The sequence below is a fragment of the Echinops telfairi genome, unplaced genomic scaffold (assembly GCF_000313985.2).
Source record: "Echinops telfairi isolate 266 unplaced genomic scaffold, ASM31398v2 ScPeMD7_3;HRSCAF=10, whole genome shotgun sequence".
Classification (NCBI taxonomy): Eukaryota; Metazoa; Chordata; class Mammalia; order Afrosoricida; family Tenrecidae; genus Echinops; species Echinops telfairi.
The window spans coordinates 5,281,255-5,304,407 of NW_022103899.1; the positions used below are offsets into that span (position 1 = coordinate 5,281,255).

Below are 23,153 nucleotides of genomic sequence, written 5' to 3' on the forward strand. Positions count from 1 at the left end.
CCTTATTCAATATCACCTTTCATATGCATATGATGGGCAGTTCATAGTATATTCAATATTCTTCACCCAAACCAGACTTTAAAGGGGTTGATTCTTCTTCAGTCTTGCTTTTTTACTGCCAGATTTTGCAAGCACACGAGACCACTGAAAATACGATGGCATGGGTTAGCCGCTCCTGGGTCCTCAACGGGACATTTGCTTTGGAACACTTTAAAGGGGTCTTTTTCAGAGACTGCCTACATTGGAGCATATGACATTTGCTCTCTTGATGAAGTGTAAGGGCAGGGTTTCACACAGTAGTAAATAGTATCATTCAGAAATATTGCTAACATTTTTCACTTAGCAATAAATAAAGAGCATCTTTGTATGTCAATAAATAATTGGATCATCATTCATAACATGAAATATTTATTTATCTAGGTGTGTATAGTTTATAAGATTCTATTTATATTCTTTTTGATATTTTGATTATTCCGAGTTTTTAGCTTTATAAATGTCATACGATATTGAATGGGACTCTTTCTGTTGCCTCCAAATTAACAATATAGCCCAATATAGCCCAAAGCAATAAACTATAGAAAACTTCCAAGAAAACTCCATCTGCCTTCCCCGACACATATCTTCAGATTTATGAATTAGTATATCTGGTCCTAATATCAATACATTGTCACCTGCATCCCCAGTCTATATAAACAGTAGCCTAAAAATTGGACTCCCTAGGGCCCTGGGTTTCTGGCCTGGTTGGGGTGGGGCCAAGTAAAGTGAGAAATATATGTAAGAAGGAAACACTGGCATTGTATTCACCATGCAACTGCAGTGCTACGTGCTCTGGCAGAGGGAAAGAAAGGCAACAGAGTTGGGATTGAAGAAAGAAAGAGGCAGAAATGGAAGAATCTGCCATCCTAGTATGGTGTGTTAATGTTCCATGAACTTTCTTTGGGTTAATAGACGAGAGGGAGAACATGCCCAAGGGAGTGGGCGACTGTATGTCCTCCATGCTGAGGGAAATTTTGATTGCTATCAAGTACAGAGATTGGGCTACCACTTGTCTGTCACTTTGTCACACTGTGGTGGGTTGTGTGTTGCTGTGATGCTGAGAGTGATGTCACTGATAATTCAAATGCCAGCAGGGTCACCCAGAGTGGACAGTTTTCAGCTGCGCTTCTAGACGAAGAACTGACAAAGAGGAATGAATCCGCTGCCCAATTCTGTGTAAACAGCCCGTGAAAACCTTCTGCGCAGCATGGAAACATTGGCAGGCACTGAAAGCCTATGAAAGACAAGCACATCTGTCCTGAAAGAAGCACGGCCAGAGTGCCAGACGTATGGCGAGACGTCGTCTCGTGTACTTCGGACATGTCAAGAGAGCGCAGTCCTGGAGAAAGACATGCTGCACGCGGAGGTGCAGAGGACGAGAGGAAGCCCTGGACCCGGCGGATTAACATGGTGGCTGCAACCATGGGCTCCATCAGAGGAACAATGGGGACCTCGGTCTAGGACCAGGCGGTGTTTTGTTCTGCATCAGGTCTCTGGATTGGAGCAGCCTGCATGGCACCTGACAACAGCACAACAGCAGCAACATTAGAGACACACTGCCCCTCAAATCCCTTTGATCCCTACCAGCAAAGGGTCCTGGCTCAGCAAAAGTGGGATGAGGAATAAAAAACAGACTATGCCCTTCCGCCTGGTCAAACCTGAGCTAAAAAGCGAGGCAGTGCTCAACCAGACAAAAGAATCAACATTTGAAATAAAACCAGAGTTTCAGATATCTCCCAATATTTTTGAGGAGCATGGAAGGCAGATTCAACAGAGTATATGGGCAATCATGCTTGGACTCCACTGAATTATTATATTTAATAAAATAGCAATATGAACAGTATTGTGCTAACCATATCTGACAATTTGTCAGATATTTCCTCTGGGCATAATCTTTGAAAAGGAAATGCTAGGACAAAAGCATATTTGCATTTTTGAAATTTGGATTCACTTTGCTGAATATAGGTGGGCAGACGGTAACATCTTTGCACATCTGTTATGTGATGTCATTCAAAGCATAAACAGCAGTGAACCAGATAAGTAAGTTTCCTTCATGTAGTGTCTTTAATGCTGAAATTTTCATGCAACCCAGGAAAGCAAATGACAAAAATAACTTCTGAAAATGAACAAAAAAATATTATTATTTTTGTTTAGATATTGTTTTCTCTGAGTCTCTATCTCTTGGTTAATTTCCTAGTTGTATTGATGGACACTTAAAAGAAATTCTCTAATCCCCTAAGTGAAATAAGAATTTTCTTGCATTTTTGTTTTTGATAACATGTGTCTTGATTTATTAAGCTTTCAAAGCAAAACTACCAAACGTATAATTTTCTACCTTTGAGAACGGACAAGAGAGTAGTGGATACAATGTAGCTAACTAAAATGGACTGCTTTAGGAAAGCATAATATGGGTCTGAGCATTTTGTCACAATTTAGCAACAGATAACTAGTAATCTATTCTTGAGGGTAAACATTCCCCCACTGAACAAATAATTATTGCATATGTTATTAATTGTACACTATTCCAGACATTAAAAGTATAGGTGAAAAATGCCAAGTCCTTGATTTAATGGAGTTAGTCACCTATAGGAGGTACAGAAGATAATTGTGTACATGTAATTCATATAGGTTTATATAAAATCACATGTAAATCACAATATAGGAATATGGATATTTAATGCTCAGTGTTTTAAAAAGAAAATAAAGCAGGATGTGGTATAGTCGGTTCAGGCAGGTGACATCTGACAGACACCTGATGAGAAACTCCAAGTTTTTGGAGGAAAAGCATTCCAACGAGCATGAATGCTGTCATGAGGTGGCATTGACTACGTTGTGACTTACAGACACCCTATGTGTAATGGAATGAGAACCTGCCCAGTCCCGGGCCACCATTCCAACTGTTGTTCTGGTTGAGCCATTGCTAAAGCCACTGCGGCCATCCATCTTCTGTGCCCCTTTCACTGATCCACCACTCGACCCAACATGACGTCCTTTCCCAGGGAATGGTTTCTCCTGTTAATATGTTCAGAGTATGTGACACGAAGTCTCACCACCCTTGCTTCTAAGGAGCACCCTTGACTGATGAGGAATTAATAAGGTATAGTGTTGGCCAAAAACCTTGACAGTGCCGAGGACAGGCAAAAAAACAGGAATTAAATACATTACATTTATAGGCATGTTCTCATTGTTAGGATGCTAACAAAATCTTTTAGTCTTTCAGCCATGAAAACTTGACTATTCCCAGTTATTCTCAAACTGATTAATTGCAAGCAAATGACAAGTGTGCAAAATATTACCTCAAGTGTGCAAAAATATGTGCAAGATATTACTATCTTCCCAATGGGTCATCAGAATCATGGGGTTCAGGCAAGGGCTTCAGGAAGAGGGTACGAAGCCAATGTAATAATTCTGGGGTGTAAACTCAGGGGACTTGAATACAATGCAGGAGGCCAAGCTAATTGGATCTGTTCTATCCTCGGGGACTCTGGCTTTCTCGATGCAGGCAGCTCACTGGAGGCTGAAAGGTTACAGAACAAGCAAAGCACAACTGGACAATCCCAGCTCACCTCCTGTGCCCTATCATAATGGTTTCAACTTTTCTTAGCAACTATCGTTATTTGTCTAATTTTATGGATATGTGTTAAAGGCTAACTTTTGGGGTAGAGTTTCAATAGTGTGTATTTTCCATCAAGGAAAATATAATAGGTCCTCTGTTTATTATGTAGTCAATTACCATTTGTCAAAAAGTCCTTAAAAAAAAACCAACAACCCAGAATTGTCTTCACCGATTCTTACCAATGTCTCTAAGACAAATCTTTCAGAATAATAAAAGGGCCCCCCAAACTTGAGATATTTATTCAAGGAAACCAAGGGCACCATTTCTATAGAATCATAACTTATCAGGCTATTGAGAGATACCGCTTGCCAATTTCACCAATTAACTTTTCCTTTTTTATACTTAAAATTAAAAAGAATCAAGCAACAAAGGCATGAAATGAAAAGGCCGGCCGGTCATATTCTTTTCTATATTCATGAGCACCTTGTCCAACATCTCATTATTATTCCAAAAACCAAAGCAATGCCCATCTTACTGCTTAACACTCATTTAACCAAGTCAGCTCACTTTGATAAGGAATTCAGAAGTTATTCTCTTCTGCTCTATCTTCCCACTTTCTGAATAATGAGAAATTAATGGATGTCAGAGTACCTACTCCCTAACCAGTTGTTCAGTCTTGTGAGAAGTGAGGCTGAAAAGCCCATGGGGCTCTGAGCAAGTCAAGAAAACTGCACACCTGTATGCACGTAAACTGGTGCACGGCAGAAGTCTGCATAAGCTCTTGCCTCCTCATCTCCTCCACATCTACGCATGTGACACAGTGCAAGTGACAGAAACCAACAAACTGAGAGGTATTTTAAAGTTTAAAGAAGAATTCCATTAAGATAGTTGATGAGTTTTCAAAAATAAAAATAAAGAAATCATTTAAAAGGCTGCAGCGTACAAGCTATAGGGTGAACAAGGCAACTGCTACCTTATGCTATGCAATTAAAAAAAAAGCAACATGTCAAAAAAAACTGTGCACAGCGTTGCTTATAGAAAGACCCCCCCCAGGAGTAATCCCTACACAGAATGTAGGGATAATGTGTGTAAAAATGTAGATGTTTTCCTGAAATGTTATGCCAAAAAGATCTTGGAAAATTAAGTAATAATTAGGGAACATGATTTAAATATTATTTTGAAAGAAGAATTTTCTTGGAAATGTAGTAATCCCAGAAAATTATTTTAAAATTCTGTAGATAAGATTCACTTAAATTAGGAACATATACAATGAAATTAATATACCCAGAGAAGTCAACAAATCAAACAAATAGGGGGAAAAAGTGATTATATACTAGGAATATATTTGGTCTCTTTCGCCATTGAAACTTTATACTTCTTCTTAGATACTCTACCAATATATCAAAACTCTTCTTAGAAAATGTCTGGTTTCCTATTTCTTAGGCCATTGGGGGTCAGGGTGAGGCCATCTCTGGTGTCCCAGTTTCTTCCTCAGCACTAATTTTCTAATCATTTTCGAGTACATGCTTCCAGGTGGACTCTACCCTTTGAAACCTTTATTTCCCTGCGGCTTCGATGGCTTCCTTTCGACTGGGTTGTTCCTTCTGTCTAGAAAAAGTGAGACATCTACATCCCCAAAGGCATTCCCTGACTCACAATTCACTCCTTGAGTTTCCCCTCTCTTTTCTCGTGCTGACCTTGAACTGCTCGTGCGCAGGGGCTCTTTCTGTTCTCGGCTTCTGCTGGGTGTCCCCTCCTGGCGAGGCCAATGTCTCTCCTCCGTCTTCTCTTTGGACGCACATTTCTTACTGAGGTGCTTTTCTCCTCTCGTGTCTCAACGCTTCCCTCATCTGGTACTCCTTCCGTCTCTACACCAGCTCATTCTGGACCTCCATTGCCAGCTATTATTCTTCTGTCTGCTTCTAAATGTTTGCATTCTTCTATCTTCGTGGACTTTATCTGGTCTGATTCACTGCAACCATTTCCTCTATCACACTACTCACAATTCTTAAATCCACAAGTGAAGTCTTTACCTTCCTCACAAGTTCAAGGCCGTTCTCTTGTGAGCATTTCAAGCTCAACATGCCTGTTTCTGAACTGATAATCTGCTCCACTTAGGGGCCTTTCCAAATAACCTTCATCTTAATTGTGATATTACCATTTATGTTAGCACTGTCAGCAATGGCTCCTCTCAGTGTCTATAATTGTTTTATTCATGACCAAAGTTTATTAATACTACCATCCACACACCTTTTCTACCAGCCTATTCACCCATCCATCCAGCAGACGTTGATTGAGCACCTACTAGGTGCCACTGTTTCAAGTCCTCATCTCTTTTTCTCTGGACCACAAAACATTGATCATGCAACTTCTAGTTGATGAGCCTGCCTCTTCCCCTCAACCTCATGTATGTCCTCATACTTCTGTGCACATCATTATATTGTGAATTTATATTAATTATAGTTATTTATTTGCACTTCAACTTATTACTGGGATGGAGGAAATCTTCAGTCCTGGAATAATGCCTTAACTAACTTTGTGCCCAGTGTACAGAAAATTCTAAGAGGACAAAGTATTTGTAGAAATAATGAATGCCCAGTTTAGGGCAGTCTTTTCTGGCATCACAAGTGAAAGAAAAGCTCACTGCAAACAATTGAATCATGAGTTGGGAAATAAATATACATAGAACAGAAAAATTAATGATGCATTTCAAGTGTTGATTATATAAAATACTTCTATAATTGTTGCTATGGTTATGTATTTGTAATAAATATTTAATGACGGACGGTTGAAGTAGGCAGCGTATCACATTGAGGTGCACTAGGATAGTCATAACAACAAACAGATTTCTCATGCTAGATCCAAGATTTTGATATTTGACATAATGAATTAGCCTGTGTGTTTTATGATCTCCTTTACTAGGGATCCTACACTGACTTTCACCTAGATGGAAAAATAAGAAATTACCCTTCCCAGTAAACCTAAAGCACACATGGAAACAAAGGACCATCAAAATATATCCAGTTCTCTTAGCAACTAAATTGGCAACTAAGTGTCTGGCTCTCTGGCATGATAATTCAAGGTGATTCAAGAATCGCTGGTGGCTTAGTGAGCTACTCATTGAGAAGTTTGAACCCAACTGCTGGTCCAAGGGATAAATATGAGGCTGTCTGCTCCCCAAAGATTTACAGCCTCAGACACCCACAAGGGCAGTTCCACTCTTACAGAGTTGCTATAAGTCAGAATTGATTCAATGACATTGAAGTTCTCTTTTCTTTTTTTTAAGTTTAATAAGAGAGTCATCAGAAGTTTCTAGCCTAATAATTCAGTTTTGCAATCTTATAAGCAGTCAGTATTAAAATAAATCATATGTTCCATATTCATTTGAGTTACACAAGAATTCATGGTTGTTGTAGTTATACAATAGTGTGAAATAAGTTTTAGCACTATGTTCTTTCCTGGTATAACATAATTTTCCCTGCCCTTTTCGGTAACAGCATTTAATTTTCTCTACTCTTTTAGGTAACAGCTGTCCATCGCTGATGGAACCATTATGGAATCTGTCTTGCTGATGGTATCACTCATAACTAACCCAAATTCCCAAAGGCACATAACCTCTACACTAGATGGCTCAAGGTTGACCCAATGCACGGGAGGTCCTTTACTCGCCCAGCTTGGCTTACTCCAACTAGATGCCTTATTTGAACTTGATTTAATTTCAAGTGACTCCAAGAGTTATATCCCTGATATGATTGTTAGGGTTTGTGTCAATTTAGCTGGGTCAGGGTGCTCAGTTGCTTGGCAGTGATACTCCATGATGAGATCTAATATAATCAACTCCATCATGAGATCCCACATAAGACAATCAACCTCATGAGCAACTACCTTTTGTGGTAGAGTCCAGACCCTTTGAGCAGGTCACAGCCCTAATGTCATTGAAAGGGAGTCTCCTGTGTGGGTAAGGGGGTGGGTGGGGGGCATACTTAGGTTTATTTTGCCAACCTGGCCAATAGGAACCTGTGGATTAATCAGGTTGCAGTTTGATTGGAGGGCAAAGAGATAAATGCCTCTACAAGGCTTGCCCCTGACTCTCTTGCTCTCTAATGATCAGACCTGTGTGCTGCTGCTTTAGCTAGTTCTCTACCCCAACCTGTGAGCTACACCACCTGTGGACCAAATCAACCTGTGGATCATGCAGCTAGTACTTGAGGCTCCTTCAAGACCTGCTTTACAGGCTGCTGGTATGTATATTGCTTGAGCTTGAAGCTGGTGGATTCTGTTGCCTTGCATTGTTTGAGTTTGCTATCCCACCCAGGCCTGCTTTGCTAAGCTCCCTCCTGAGTAACTGACTACTGGGGACCCACCCTGCTGTTTGCTGCCAGAAGCAGACCCTACCTGCCTTGCCTGAGGAAGGACTCTGCTGTCTGCTTTCTTGACCTTGGCAGCCCACTGAGTTGAAGGACTTCCAGTATATTAATTCCTCCAGGAAAGTGAGTTGAACTGAGCCCTCTGTTCTGCAGTGTGAACTAATTAGCTGTTATGTTCCTTTTCACTGTATAATCCTATCCTCTTACATATAAATAATCATAAGTGTCCTGGTTTTGTTTCTATAGAGAACCCTGCCTAACACAGGAGGTGTGGCTCCTTTTTAAGCAGACTGTGGAAAAGCTTGTCACTTCTGATGGGTTAGGATTCTACTGGCTTGTTGACCGCCTGCCATATTACCTGCCTATCCCAGGAGCCATCAGCAGACTGCTGACCTTGGATTCATTCGACTCTCCATCCATCAGCCTGTGGTCTTCCTACTTCTTGGTCATCAGCTCCCATAACTATCTGTGTTAGGAGAAGCCTCCAGTTTACTGTCTGATCCATGGGCCTGAACCAGACTGGACTCACTCACTGCTTCAACTCTACAAGCCACTTTATTGATATAAATTTCTTTCTATATGTGCACATATGTCACTGTTTTTGTTCCTTTAAAGAACCCAGCCTAACACACTAGTATAATATAGTATAAACTGGTTTATCTCACAACACCTACTCCTTAGCTGACTTGCTTCATTAGTTTTTCTGTTGGCAAATTTCTTATCTCATGACCCTCATGAGGGTGACCACTGGGCCACTTTTGGAAGCTTAAAGCCTTCTTTATATGGATTATGCCATTTTGCTGATGTGGAAAACAATACTTAAGTGACAATTCCAGAAACACATAATACGTGTTTCCCTAATTATTATTAAGGTGCTCCGATAGCACAGTTATGCATTGAGTTATTAAGGACAAGGTCAGCAGTTTGAACCCAGCAACCACTTCACAGAAGGATGAAGCTGCCTGTCCCAGTAAAGATTTGATGAGTCAGTTTCAGAAACCAAAGGAGGCCAGCTGTACTCTGCCTTAGTATAGGGTTGCTATAAATCCCAACGGACTGAATGGTAATGAGTTTTGTTTTCTTGTTATAATTGCATAATAGGAAGCCAAGGGAAGGCATAGAAATTAAAGGCAGTTTTAAAAATTCCCAGAGCACTAGAATATTACATACTGGATCAATCTGATGCTTTAGCCAAGGTCCGATTATCATGTCTCTAGCTAAATTCCAGATTTATCTCTTCAAGCAAGGATGAACATATTGAAATTTGCTCATTCTTAATTAATCATGTTTATATGTAATATTCATGGCACCCTGGTGGCACAGTGCTAACCACGAGGTTTGCCGTTTGAAACCACCAGCAGCTCTATGGGAGAAAGATGAAGAAAAGGGGCAGTTCTACCTTGATCTCTATGAGTCACCATAGACTCGATATCAGTGAGTTTGATTTAAAAAAGTAATATTCATATCCTGAGTTTAGACTAATCCTAAGAGCAGAGAAAATTGTCTATAAAGTGATCTTTATTGGATTTGAATCTGTATTACTGACCTTAAAAAATATGAACAAAAAAGCTTGTTTAATGAGTCTCTGAGTGGTGCAGATAGTTAATGGTGCTCAGTGAAAGGCTGGTGGTTGGGGCCCACAGAGAATCTCTTTATAGACAGATCTGGTGGTCTATTTCCAAAGACCCAGCCATCGTTCCAAACCCTGATATTTGGAGCACAGTTCTACTCTGACTCAAATGAAGTCACCATGACTTGGAATCAAATCTGGAAGGCAACTGGCTTCTTGGTTATTAGTTTAAAGCTATTTAAGGCCCATGACAGTGAGCTGACTAATTTTGTAAGTTCAAAATAGTCCCTGCATTGTACTAACATGGTCCAGTAAGGCTCTGCCAGACGATAATTCTGATTTATGAGCCCCTAGCTTTTTCCATTTGCAAGTCCCCGCCAACAGGATTTGGGCAGAGGACTAGACATTGTAGTGATTTTGAGGTCCAATGAAATGTCAGCCATTGACCTTCTCCAAACGCCCTCTTCTCTCTGTCAATTGTCCTTGGTGACCCTTGGCTCTGGAGCAGGAGCTGCCAGTCCCATGTTCTGATAAAATAGTGGTGCATCCGACTGTCTCCATGCTAGAGCTGTCCGCCTCCGCTCTGTCTCAGTGAACTGCAGTGATGTTAGTGAACCTGTCAGCTTCTCCAGACGAGCACAAAAGAAGGCTTGTTTGCTAGAGTTTGAATCAAATGAACAGCTTTCTCCTATTTTGTGTAGTTTTCCAGCCATTAGATTTGTACAATAGAGAAATCATATTTCGACTTCTTCAGGTTGAAAAATTGCCCCTCTTCTGATTTGTCATCATGAGCTGTGAAACAGTTATTTCTGAGGCAGCTTTATTATGGAAACTAGAATAAGTAACTCATGTCAGTCAAATCAAGCCCCTCAGGGAGTAGGTCCAGTAGAGATTTAAAAGCCAGGAGTATGATTAAAAACTAATTTTCAGGGTGGAATGAGGAGGAGGCTCTTTTTCTTCTAAATGAATGGTCCTTTGCGGAGGAAACACTGATTCCACCAGGTACCAGAAAGGCATTTGCATTCTGCTCTTCCTTGCCCTGCTTCCTTGATAGAAGTAGAAGTTAGTCACAACTGGTGAGACTTTGACACTCCAGGAGGGGCAGGTGCAGGCTGGCAATGGAAAAGTCAGCCTGGGAGCTGTGGAGGGAACTAAGTCTTTCTTCATTTGGTCAGGGAAGAAAAATGATTGCCAGCAAGCACAGTTATTGCCTCAGGCTGCTCTAGGATACAGGCACTGGGCTCTCTCTCTTATGGACCTAACTAGATTCAGGACAAGGGGGTGGTAGCCAGGGGCTGGACAGCCCAGCTTTAAGCAAGCTGCTCATCCTTGAAAAATAATATTACTAAGAGCCAATCATATTTTCACATTTCAAATCTAGCATGGGTGCCTAGATTCAATTTGGTGCATTGTTATTATGTTGTCAGAGCCAGCTTTCTGTTGCAGACCTATAGCTTGCAGGGGTAAGTCTGTGGAGCACAGCAAGAGCGAGTCTTCTTTTAAGAAGGACACTAGTTTACCAGGCCTGGGCTCCCAGAGGGCCTTGCCAAGGGGTCCTTGTCATGCTAGGGCTTTGGGGAATGATGGCTGTGACCAGACGCGAATTGAGCAAGACTTGGTTGGATATGGCATTCCTTGAGTTGCCAACTGTGAGCCCCAATTAAATACAAAACAAAAAGCTACGAGTTTATTTTCAGTCCTACTGGTGTCCTGTGGCATAAAGCCTTATTAAAAGATTGAAAGATGTTATTATGAAAATGATATCCCTGAGTGGTGCCAGCTGTTAAGTGCTTGACTATTAGCCAGAGGTGGGTGGATTGAGGTGAAGCACCTTGGAAGATAGTTCTGGAGATCTGTTTCTGAAAGCTTACGGCCTCAAAACCCCGTGGAGCAGTCTACTCTGAACACGTGGGGTTGCCATGAGCCAAAAGGGACCTGATAGCAACCAACAAAAACAACACCAACATACAAGTAGAGTAGTATATGGAGAAAAAACGCAGCCTAATGCCGTCGCGTTGATGCCAACCCATGGTGACCCTCTAGGACAGGGCAGAACTGCCCCTGTGAGTTTCTGCGGCTGTAACTGCTTATGGGAGTAGAACGCCCTGCCTTTTCTTCCAAGGAGCGGGTGGTGGTTTCGAACTGCTCACGTCGCAGTTAGCAGCTCCATGCATATCTACTGTGCTGTCAAGGCCCCATATAGGGAGAAGATCAATAACCCGGGATCTGCAGAGCTCCACGGGGTTTGTGCATTTAAAGGATTCAGGAACAGGGATGGCAAAAGAAAAACAATCTTTACTTTCGTTTACTTCTTACAGAAACTTTTCATTCTCTTCAGTTCTGAACGAAGGCAACAAACTAGAGCAGTCTTAGAACTACCTATAACTTTGTGTTCAGAAGAAAGCCGCTATTTTCATTAGACATTACAGTTGTCACGGAAAGTTTGAAACATCACGTATCCTAGTATCACTGCAGAATTATGGTAGGTATTAGACCCACTGCTAGGTCTTATTCATTGTATTCTAGCTACATTACCATCTCACACTGAAACATTGTTGATTATTTCAATAGAATTGATTTTCTTTGTGAAAATATCAATGTTACTTTCTGCACGTAAAGCACAGCCCGGGGCCTCGTGGAATGAAGAAGCGGTTCAGAGCCCATATGATGGACTCACCATTTCATTCCGCCTTCATGTCTGTCCTCACGCTTCCGTCATCTTGCCAACAGCGTCAGTCTTCTTGCTCGGCCCCCACTGCCCTTCCCTGGCCTCAGTTAGTTCGGTGGGGGCAACGTTACCATGTCAACGTCCTTTGAAGAACTGTTCCTCTCCTCTTTCCCGTCAAATCAGGGTCCCTCGTTTCCTGGCTAACTTCTCACCCACTCGGTTCCCTGCATTCTCAGGTCCTCAAGTGTTTGGCATCTGTCCTTCCAGATAACATGTTTCCAGGAGGGCCAGGCCAGGCCGACCCCACTCACTGCTGTATCCCAGGGCCCCGTGCAGTCTGTGTGTACAGTGGGGCTCAATGAACATATGCACGTGCACAAGTGAATACAACCTTCTGTCACTTTAGATTTGACATATTTTGGAGATTTTCAATTTCATACATGATATGAATTTTCCACGTGGCTAACTTTAATTTACTTTAAAGTGCCATATTTTCCATTGGGTACAAATACTTTATTTAAATAATCTCCTAGTAGCTGATTTATTTCCATTTTTCATTAATGCAAATAACACTACAATGGGCACGTTCATGCATAAAGTTTTATTTTTCTTCCTTTGTATTTAGTATTATTTCCATGGCTTAAAATCCAGGAAAAGAAATTCACTAGGTCTAATGAAATGATCATTTTTGGGGGGTTCTTGATTTGCTTTGCAAAAGGTTTCTCTCAATTTAAAATGTCATAAGCAATATAAGCAGAACATTTGCTAATACTTTTTCAAAGAACTTAAGAAACTTTTATTCGATATTACTCATTATGTTATATGAATTATTCAAAGGATTATATAAAATTTTAGTCGAAAAGAAAAATACAGTAACATTTCCTAAACTCAAAATCCTGAGTAGAAATGAATTTCCACATTGAATAAAATGATTTCTTCTTTTAATATGGAACTAAGGAAAGAGAAATTATGGTAGCAAAGTTAAATGATTTTAGCTTAGGCATGGCCGTTTTATTAGTAAAATGATCAAAAATCATCCTGTGACTCAGGCAGAAGTTCCACTATTTGACAGCAAGGAATAAAACAATCTCCATTATGTCAAGAAATTCTAGGATATATTTCATTTCATATCTGAAGGCGAGCAGATCGTGTATTCTCCTAGAGGCTAAGTAATTCATATCATGTAAGAAACACACCAAAACTCATACTCAAGGAAAATTTTTTAGCAAGAAACTGGAAATAAAATGTCCAGGCTGACAAGTGTCCCCTGATTCCTAGACATAAATGCCGGCACTGCTTGTCAGGCAGGGGTGCCTCCCCATCTTGACCATACCCTTTGCCCTTTCCTTTGCTCCCAGTGCCAGCCTGGGCACCAGGCAGAGCTGCTTCTATGGATGAGCCTCCCCTTTTCTCCCTCCACAGGTGAGCTGTTCCTTCTTTCCAAGTTACAGCTATAGAGAAGGCGGAAGGTTCACTGGTGGGACATCCATTCTGTTGCAGCCCAGGAAAAAAGCACCTACTATGTTCTTCTTGCCCTGTTGCTTCTAGGAAGGGCACCAGAGCACCCCATGTTCTGGTCCACTTAGTGACATTCAGTTAATAGCTGTTCGTTACATGATGACTGTGTGTCGGATGGAGTACTAGGGGTCTCAGGGGACATCAGAGTTAGGACACATTCATCAGTGGGATGAGTGGAATGACATTTCTTCCATTAGGTAGGAATGTGAGGAAGACCAAGAATATCCTTCCACATCTTTAAATGTCCCATTGGGACAGTCCTAGAATGAAAACGCAAGTGCCTCTAATTACTATGACGTAACAAAAAAGCAAGTGTGGTGAAGACCACGAACCCGCACCCAAAGGCACACATTGCGGTGTGGATTGGGAAGGCTGCTCAGTGAAGACGCTGGCCACCAGGTTCTTTCTCGCTGAATGACTTAGGGTCATTATTTACCCTCCCGAGGCCTGACTTTCCAGCATCCACCAGAGTATTTCTAGAATCATTAAATAAGAGTGTGCATATCCAATGTTTAACACAGCAAACGCACATACTAATCATTCAGCTACATCTTAATTATTACTACTATTACTGCTAAAGTCGTTTTTGCATTAAATCTAACACTCATGACCTGGTTTTCTAGAATATAGTATATTGGGTGTAACATAATGGTAAATGATGATAGCTGATCACCCGATGGGGCAGATGCCATTTCTCACTAACAGAACCTGAAAAAAAAAGGGGGGGGGGTGGTTGGGGCAGCTGAAATAAGACCTACAGGAGAACCCAAACACTGAAATCTGTAAGATCGCCAACAGGTGTTTATATTATGCCAAGTTTTTTTAGAATGACTCATTTGATTCACAGAATGCCCCTGTTGTGTACAAACAGCATCACTCCTACTTAGAGATGAGACAGTAAAGGCTCAGAATATTAAGAGCCTCGGTGAACTGAAAGAGAGACGAGGACCACAGTCTACAAAGGTGACGTCCAATGCAGCAGTCATTAGCCACACCTGGCTATTTAAAATCAAGCCAATTAAAATTAAGTAAAATTAACCATTTGGTTTCTTAACAGCATTGCCACACTTCACATGCTCAACTGCGTCATGGGGCTGGGGCCCCTTGTTTGGGGCAATAAGGTTAAATGCCACTTTAGTCACTGCAGTCAGATCTATGAGATGGAACTGGTCTAGAAATAGGAGCACCGGTCCATTATTAGATAGTACAATGCCCAGTGTCTGTAACTGTGAACCTGAATCTCAGAGGACGCAGTGAGGCAAGGGGAAGATACTGTGGACAGGTTTCTATGGGAACCCTATAAGCAGAGCTTTATAACGTCAAGTTAGCTTTAATGCTGAGCACTAGAGGGCAAAACAAGGAGCCCTGCTGGCACGATGGCTAAAAGCTCTGCTGCTAAATGGAAAGTTGGTGGTTCAAATCCCCCAGCAGCTCTGTGTGAGAGACCTGGGAACTGCTTCCAGGGAGATCTCAGACTAGGAAGTGGTGCAGTTCTGCTCTGTCACCCGGGGTTGCTGTGAGTCAGGCTCGACCTGACAGCACCTAACGACAGAGCCTGCAAACACCTTCAGAACGGGGCCCAGCATCCCACGGCGCGCTTAGCGTTGTGCTTAGCGTTGTGCCCCGCACACACCATCTGCAGATAATGAGTAGCTCTCTTTGATCATCCGCTCAGGCCAGAAACATAAATCACCGTACACAAATTCTTCCTCAAAGCAAACAAGTGGAAATGTCACAAAAATGTAAGTAACAACCTTTGTTAGAGTCTCGAGGGCATTGTTGTGTGTAGATTGACCAATGCCATCAATGTCCACGAAAAGCTCTTTTATATCCGAATATCTTTTTTAATACAGAAATGTGGTCAATAAATGTAATCAGAAGAGAGGGATACCGATGACAGACAAGCAGGTGTGAAGACGAGGTGTTTTTATAGAGATGAAAACCTTAGCAAAAAGGAATACCAGGTTTAGATTTGGGGGATTTTAGTTTATGTTGTATTCCCTAATAGCTCCCAATGTAGCAGACAGTCACCAAACTGTGAATCAGTTTTAACTTTTGGTTCACTTTTATTGTAGCAACATTGGGAAATTAGTTTTCAGAAGGACAGAGACTCCCAGGAAATGACCTCTGCCGCTGAGTGGATTTCAACTCTTAGCAAGCCTATCTATCGGGCAGGTTCCAGAAGGTCTGCAAAGCCCTGCATCTTCAGGGAGCGGACAACCACATCCTTCGCCTGTGGCAGTCAAGCACTGAACCACAACACCACCGCATTTGGCAATTTTTTCAAAGTCACATTCCGGTGCTCAAACATTTCCAAAGTTAGTTTCTAGAGAACGACAAACACTTAACTGCCTATGGATCTTCAGCCTTGCCTGGCAGGATGTTGCTGTCAAATTCAAGGTGCAGGAGCAAAGACGAAGGCTGTTGTGTTTTTAAATCAACTCTGAAAGGCTTAATGATACATTGCACAGCTCGTGAGAACACGAGCCTCGGTGTAATGGTCTCTTCCCTCTTGACAGATGGGACTCATTTATGTTCTACATGATTGTACCCCAGAATTTCAGACTTGAGATGTTTGCCATAAATATAGTTAATCTCTTATTTTATGAGGTGTTGCTCAATCTCCACCTCCTGAATTTGGATAGATGTATGCCAAATTTATGATGGTGCTTGTCTATAAATGACAGACGTTGCTGGAGCAGAAAACTATCATTTCTTCTACTCAACAGTACAGGGTCCTGGTGCCATCGAAAGAAAGGGGGTAGGGGAGCGAGGCCTTTCTGCAGACCTGGCTGGCTCACAGGCGGTGGAAATGACAAGTTGTCATTTGGAAAGCGTGGCCCCATTTGTAACAGCATGTGAAAACCATAAAACACGCGGGGCAACCCATAAAGCGGACGGGATAGCAGGCTCCATTTTTATTCTTGGCGGAAATAACCCTTGGACGAAAAATGAAAATATGCTTATTTAAGGCAACAGGGTGACCAGAAAAATTTGCAAGGCCATCTCCCCAGGTAAATCAGCCTCATCTCCTGGTGGGATCGCCTCCATGCAGAAGGATGACGTGTGGAGACACATTCCTTCGGTTATGGGTAGGGGGTGAAAGAAACCATGCCCCACAGTTTTCAAAATTGTGACTTTGAGATGGAAGGATTCAAAATGAGATGGGAACTGTAGACAATGTTGAAAATAACCCATCCCTGTCCCTTTAAGAGGCAGTGGGAGCCAGCCTTCTGCCATCCTGGCCCTGTGTGTCCTTTCTCAGCACCAACCGCAATCGCAGTGAGTAGATTTGGCTTTAAATGCATGAAGCCCATTAATTGTCAAGCTGGAGCTTTGAGAACATTTGTCATTTGCGATTTAGTTGAAATGAGTGTTTTTATTCAGGCTTGTCCTTGAAAAGATCTGTTGGTGCTTAAAGCTTCATTCAATCACAACATAAATGCCACATACAATATACTGCACGGGAAATAAGGATTACTAATTAAAAACCAAACAAAACCCAAACAGCTCATCATTTCACAACCATAATTTCTACCAAAAAGGTATTCATGCTCAGCAGGGTTTTTTAAAGGGAATGCATGGCCCTCCATACTAATTCTACAATAATCTTTTGCATTTGCTCCTCTAAGGCAGAGACAACGAGAATCAGGGGTGGGATACAGAAGAGGACACCCAGAGGAAGTCCCTATTGTGCTCCGTGAGATTTGGGTGCTGCCTCACGCAGGCCACGCAGCCAGATCTACAACCCGGGCGGGCTCGTCATACATGCTGTCCATTGAGGAACTGCTCAAAGGTGGCAGCTGTGTATTGTTACTGGTCCTTGTAACCCTAACACCCAACCTGGTAAAACACACCAGGAGGTGAAAGCTCTTTGTGGGCAGAACCCTCCCCACCCCGTCCCCACCCCAACTTTCTGTTTATTGGTGCACTCTGGTATCTAGCAAATAAGAGTATCTCGTATAGTCTTTGACTACAGATAACATAGATTTGTTGAGTGGATATCAACTTTGCTGCACCAATTAATAAAAGGTGGATATTAATGTCTGCCCTATCAGACAGGGTTATTGTAAGGGTCTTATAAAAACAACTATGTAGCACGAGAAATGAAACAAGAAATGGAAAGGAAAGAAAATGAAAGACAGGAAGAGAAGAAAAATATACTTAAAATAAAATGGAATTTATCCATGACAAAACAAATATGCGACTCAATTTTGTAAATGAATCCTATTGTTACATTTACGCAGACTCTTAATCATCTTGGCCCTTACTTGCACTTATAATGTATGGGTAGCATCGTGAAATCAGTCCATCTGCTTTTTATTGGCTTAGACTGCAACTAGTTAGGAACTGTTTAGCTCTAATTAGCTTTACGTGTGAGTATTCAGATATAAATGTTCTCCATCTTGATATCTGAGTAAATTTTAACAAATCATTACTAACACCTGGACATATGGTTAATTATCAAAATATTTTTCTTATTTTCATGAAAATAAGGCTTTTTGAAGACTCCTCATTTTTTAACCTGGTTGGTTCAAACTGTCGACCTTTGGGTTAGCAGCTGAGTGTTTTAGCCACTGCATGTTATTTATTGTTAAAAGCTGTCAGAATAGAGCCTTCAGTTTGATGTATGGGACGTATTTTCACAAGGAAGAGTGCTGTCATATTGCAATATGACACTTGAACTCCAGGGGAAAATGCAGTAGCGTGCCTGGCCACTATGTTCTAGTCGTCTTCCTGAAGCTGCCTGATGCTTGCTGTGTTTTGACCCCAATTCTCCTAAAGCACATTTCTCCTCCCTCCCACCATGTTTTCAACTCTCTCTGCCACCTCATTACAGAGTTGGGACAGATGCTAAGGTGATATTCCTTTAGATTTTACATTTAATTCTAACCTAGCCTTCTGAAAAGTCAGCAGGGCCAACATTCTTACTCCAATGCCTTTAATTAAATGTATTTGTTTGTTTCCACGGGAGGAATCAGAGCTTCTTACAATAACTGAAATTCTTGCTATTGTAGTTTAAACTCCGTTTGCTTACTGACCTGAGAGGAAACAAATAAAGAACCTCAACACGATACCCTAGATGTGTATGTATGACTGGGTCTATTATAATAAGTCTCTTTGGTATTACACAGGCCAGGGTACATCACCCATCAAACGATAGCTGCAAAAGCAACACGAGAGGGAGAAATGGTTGTCCCAAGAGCCAACTTGATAAGTAAAGAAGGCTTCCCTCGCTCTTGGGAGGTGAGACTAATTATTAGAACAGTTTGCGCCCTCAAGAAGCGGAAAGAGGTCATCTGTGAGTCACATGCTCCTGGTCAGGTCCTCTGAAATCATGCTTCGCCCTGACTGATGTGCATCGAATCCCGGGATGCTGCTCCCGGAGGAACAACCTTCCTTAACACTTAATTATTAACTCCCTTCAACGAACGGGAATCTGTTGGTGAGTTACTGATGCTAAAACATGGGCGTGGAAGTCGAATGTGTCAATTCTGTGGATACTGTGAATGCCTGGATATTTTAAATCTGGCAGCTGAGCCGTGGATTAACAAGCATTTTAACTTTTCATTCAAATTCCTAATAATCACATGGATACGGGTTAAGCCCAGGGGACAAGCTGTCTCCACCCAGAAGAAAGACCATGCTAGAGAATTTCAGTCTCCTTAAGAATTGCCAATCAGCCAGGATTTTTTTACGGTGACCATTTACCCCAATTTTTGGCTGATTCCTTAGGTGCAATGTTATCTGAAAGAAAACATTTCTGTCACCTATGTTTCCCTGAAGTACCCTATTCATGTTCCCATGCTCATTCTCCTTCTCTCCTGCCTGCATCATGTCTGACGGGCCAGTTCTCATGTCTGTTATTCTTCTAAAACAGGCTTTAAGGTGAAATGAAGGGACTTAGCAACAAAGATCTCTGACTCTGACAAGACTGTGGGATCTTTTGAAGGGTTTAAAAATAGGTAGGAAGCACCAAAGGAGCCCTGGTGGTGTAATGGTTATGCCTTTGGCTGTGATCTGCAAAGTCAGTAGTTTGAAACCACTAGCAGCAACTCCGTGGGAGAAAGACTAGGCTTTTTTTCTCCAGAAAATAGTTACAGGCTATTTTCTGGGGGAGGTGGGGGAGTAGGGGTTGCTGTGAGTCAGCATCCACTCAATGGCAGTGAGTTTGGTTTCTGGTTTTGGGTAACACAAGGCTATGCATGACATTGGTTAGTCCAGATTTACCACCCGAACGAAGCTTCTAATTTTCCAACTTGAAAATTCTATCCATTGTACGGAAACTCGGAAACTCTTATTTCGCAGCTGTTATTCAGTAGACGTGATCAAAGAACACACATCTAGTTAGCAAATGCAAGCTACTTTCTTGTTAAAGAGTGCTATATTTCAATAACTTTGCCATGGCTTTTGCGATAAAGCAAATACAAATGCTTCCACAGTATTAATATTTATATAAACCATGGGAGATGCAAAGAAGTCATTTTAATGGCCCAAGAAAACAAGTTCCCAAATAATCTATTCATATCTTGTGTAAAACATAGGAGAGCTATGTGACTCGAAAATACATGTAATTTCTATTTTTTCCTGTCCTAGTTGGATAATAACAAGGTGCTTGAGGTTAATACTATGACCACAGCCACTTTGCGGGAACGAATAGGACTCAGAGAATGAAGAACTTAAGACCACTTCAGTCCTACTGGGAGTCTCTGATGATACCAATCCAAGGTTGGCAGTTTAAGCCTACCCCTCGCCACCTTGGAAGAAAGGGTTGTGCATCTCCTTCCTAAGAGCACAGCCATTGGAAACCCTGTGGAGTACAACACTGCTACACTTGTCTGCTTACTGAAAGATCAGTTTCTGGGAACCCACCAGCCACTCCGCAGGAGAAAGATGTGATCTGTTCTCACAATGATCACAGCTCCACAAACCGCCAGGGCAGCCCTTTACCATGGTCCTTCGAAATAAAAATCTTTTATTATAGGACACAGCCCCTCATTCATTTAGTAATGTCTTTCTCTCAAAAAACTCCTACCCTTCTGTCCTGCCCTCCCCCTACCCAGGGCAAGGAAATATAAAAATGCCTATCAGTACACAAACGTAGGAATTCCTTTACCGAGAAAGGATCCAGAAAAAAGCAAAAATGAAAGGGATAGGAATGAAATTTCATTCTGTGCTTTAGATCTTACATTTTCTGATCTTTAGATGCATATGACCAAGGAGCTTCTCATTCTATTTGCATATATACTTCTATACACCCATCTGTATTTGCACACACACACATACACTTAAATGCATATATTTAACAACACAGAATGGTAATAGATCAAATGCTTAGATTCTGTGCACACGCAACGCACTTCCTGTGAAGGAAACATATTAATATTACAAAAACAAATCATGGAGAGTACCATGCAACCCCTATGGGGGTGGGGTGGGGGCGGGGTCAGGGCAAGGGGACAGGAGGCACATCAAGAATGTAAAGAACAAAAAGTGTCATTGACCTGATTTGTCAGAGCTGGTGCCTGTGGTGGGAGTGATGGAGCAGCTGGGATTAGCCTTTGCGCTGTCCTTGGAAGAAACCATTTTGGGTTTATTTTTCGTTGCCTCTAGTGCTTTGACCTTCTTGGCATGTTTACTTCCTTTGTAGTGGGCCTCGGCCTGGCTCTACAAAGGAGAACAAATCAGGCTCATTTTTTGCTACTTACAAACATCACAATGGGTGATCATGCAGGAAAAAGAATACATTCAATCTTAGGCACCACAGACATTTGCAACTCAGCCCTCGACTCTGCATCGGCATTGCATCAAGCAGTAGAGGTTTTAGCATAGTGAAACCACCTGTAACACAGGGCACCCGCATCGCTGAAAACCATACATCACACAAGTGGACAACAGGACTTGGGCAAAATTGTCACAAAGGTGGGCTTTCACCTCAGTGCCTTCCCACCACTTAGTGTTACTTGGTAAACGTTCACCTTCAGGGACTCCAGACAGGCTGGCAGCAAGCTTCTTGAATGTCCTAGCAGAGCATAACTTTTTGTAAACATTCCTTTTTTTTTTTCTCTCTTTAGTCCAAACCTGTCTATCCCATCTCTACTTTCTTCTGGACTCTGCTCAGAGACCAAATGAACTGCTAAAGTCATGGTTGTGTGCCATCAAGTTGACTGCCAGCAACCCTTATGACAAAGAACGACTGGCCCAGGGGTTTCCCAGACTGAAATCTCTACAGAAGCAAATCACCAGGTTGTTTCTGCTGCGAGAGGCTAGGGAGGTTTCAACCATCAACGTTTCTGGTTAGCAGCTGAGCGCTTAACCCTTGCACACCAGGGCCCCTTTAGTAGATGCTACTGATTACAGGAGCCTTGGCAATGTAGAGGGTACATGTTGGGGTACTAACCAAAGGTCAGCAGTTTGCAAACACTACCACTCAGCGGGAGGAAGAGGAGGCTATCTACCATGGTCAGGAGTTCCAGTCTCGGAAGCCCAAGCGGCAGTTCTCCCCTGTCTTGTAGGGCCCACGTCAGAGTGGACTCAATGGCAGTGAGCGCAATGGGGGACATCGCACAGCATTTTCAGATAGCACATGCTCCTCCCAGGCCATTTGATCATCCTCGCTCCAAGAATAGGTATTACAACCTACAAAGGAGGCAGGGACAATCCTTGTTTGAGATCTTACATGTGGCTCTGGAGTCAGAGCCATTAATGTTCAATTCATGTACACATGGCATAACTGCAGTGAAAATGTGACTTCAAAACTATGTCACAAAGAAGAAAAATATGTAGAAAAGTGACTCAAAAACCTCTAAGAGACAAAAACAGATAACAGGCAACCAAGAAACATTTCAATGACTTATTGAACCCCGTGTTGACATATGGAAAGTCTCTCTTTGCCTTGAGCAAGGTTCCTATCTTTTTGATGCCTGGTGGTTAATGTACACATTAACAAATGAATCTAAGCACATTCACTTTATTTTAAATACGTCCTGAAAAAATAAGCACACATTCTTAATGAAATACATATGATATGGCACGTGTATTCGTTTAGCTATAATGGTGAAGGAGGCACTATACTTAGCATATAAATTGAGTTTTTAAGAAGAATTTCTAAAATAATACAATGAAATCTTTAAAAGTCAGAACCTTGTATGGTAGAAACCTGTTAGAGAAGTAAAACTTATTTTCTACTAATAAAGAAAGATTGAGCAGTGAGAACACTTTTGAGACCTGGAAAAACAAGCCCCTTTGGATACCACAGGTTTCACTCTAAAAACTATATATTTTTTAAACATTTTATTAGGGGCTCACACAACTGTTATTGCAATCCATACACACATCAATTGTGTAAAGCGCATTTGTACATCATTCTCAAAACATTTTCTCTCCACTTAAACCCCGAATACTAGGTCCTCATTTTCCCCTCCCTCCCCGCTCCCC

At 41.8% G+C, this 23,153-nt stretch overlaps 1 protein-coding gene across 6 annotated transcripts in view; it reads right to left on the reverse strand.

Moving 5' to 3' along the window:
* ZNF385B (zinc finger protein 385B) overlaps positions 1-23,153 on the reverse strand; it is a 402,950-nt gene that overhangs the window by 12,089 nt on the left and 367,708 nt on the right. For all 6 annotated transcript variants that reach the window (XM_004701466.4, XM_045297022.1, XM_030887232.2 and 3 more), the window contains one exon: positions 21,221-21,383. In XM_004701466.4, coding sequence (XP_004701523.3) covers positions 21,221-21,383 — 163 coding nt within the window. The remainder of the gene's footprint in view (positions 1-21,220; positions 21,384-23,153) is intronic.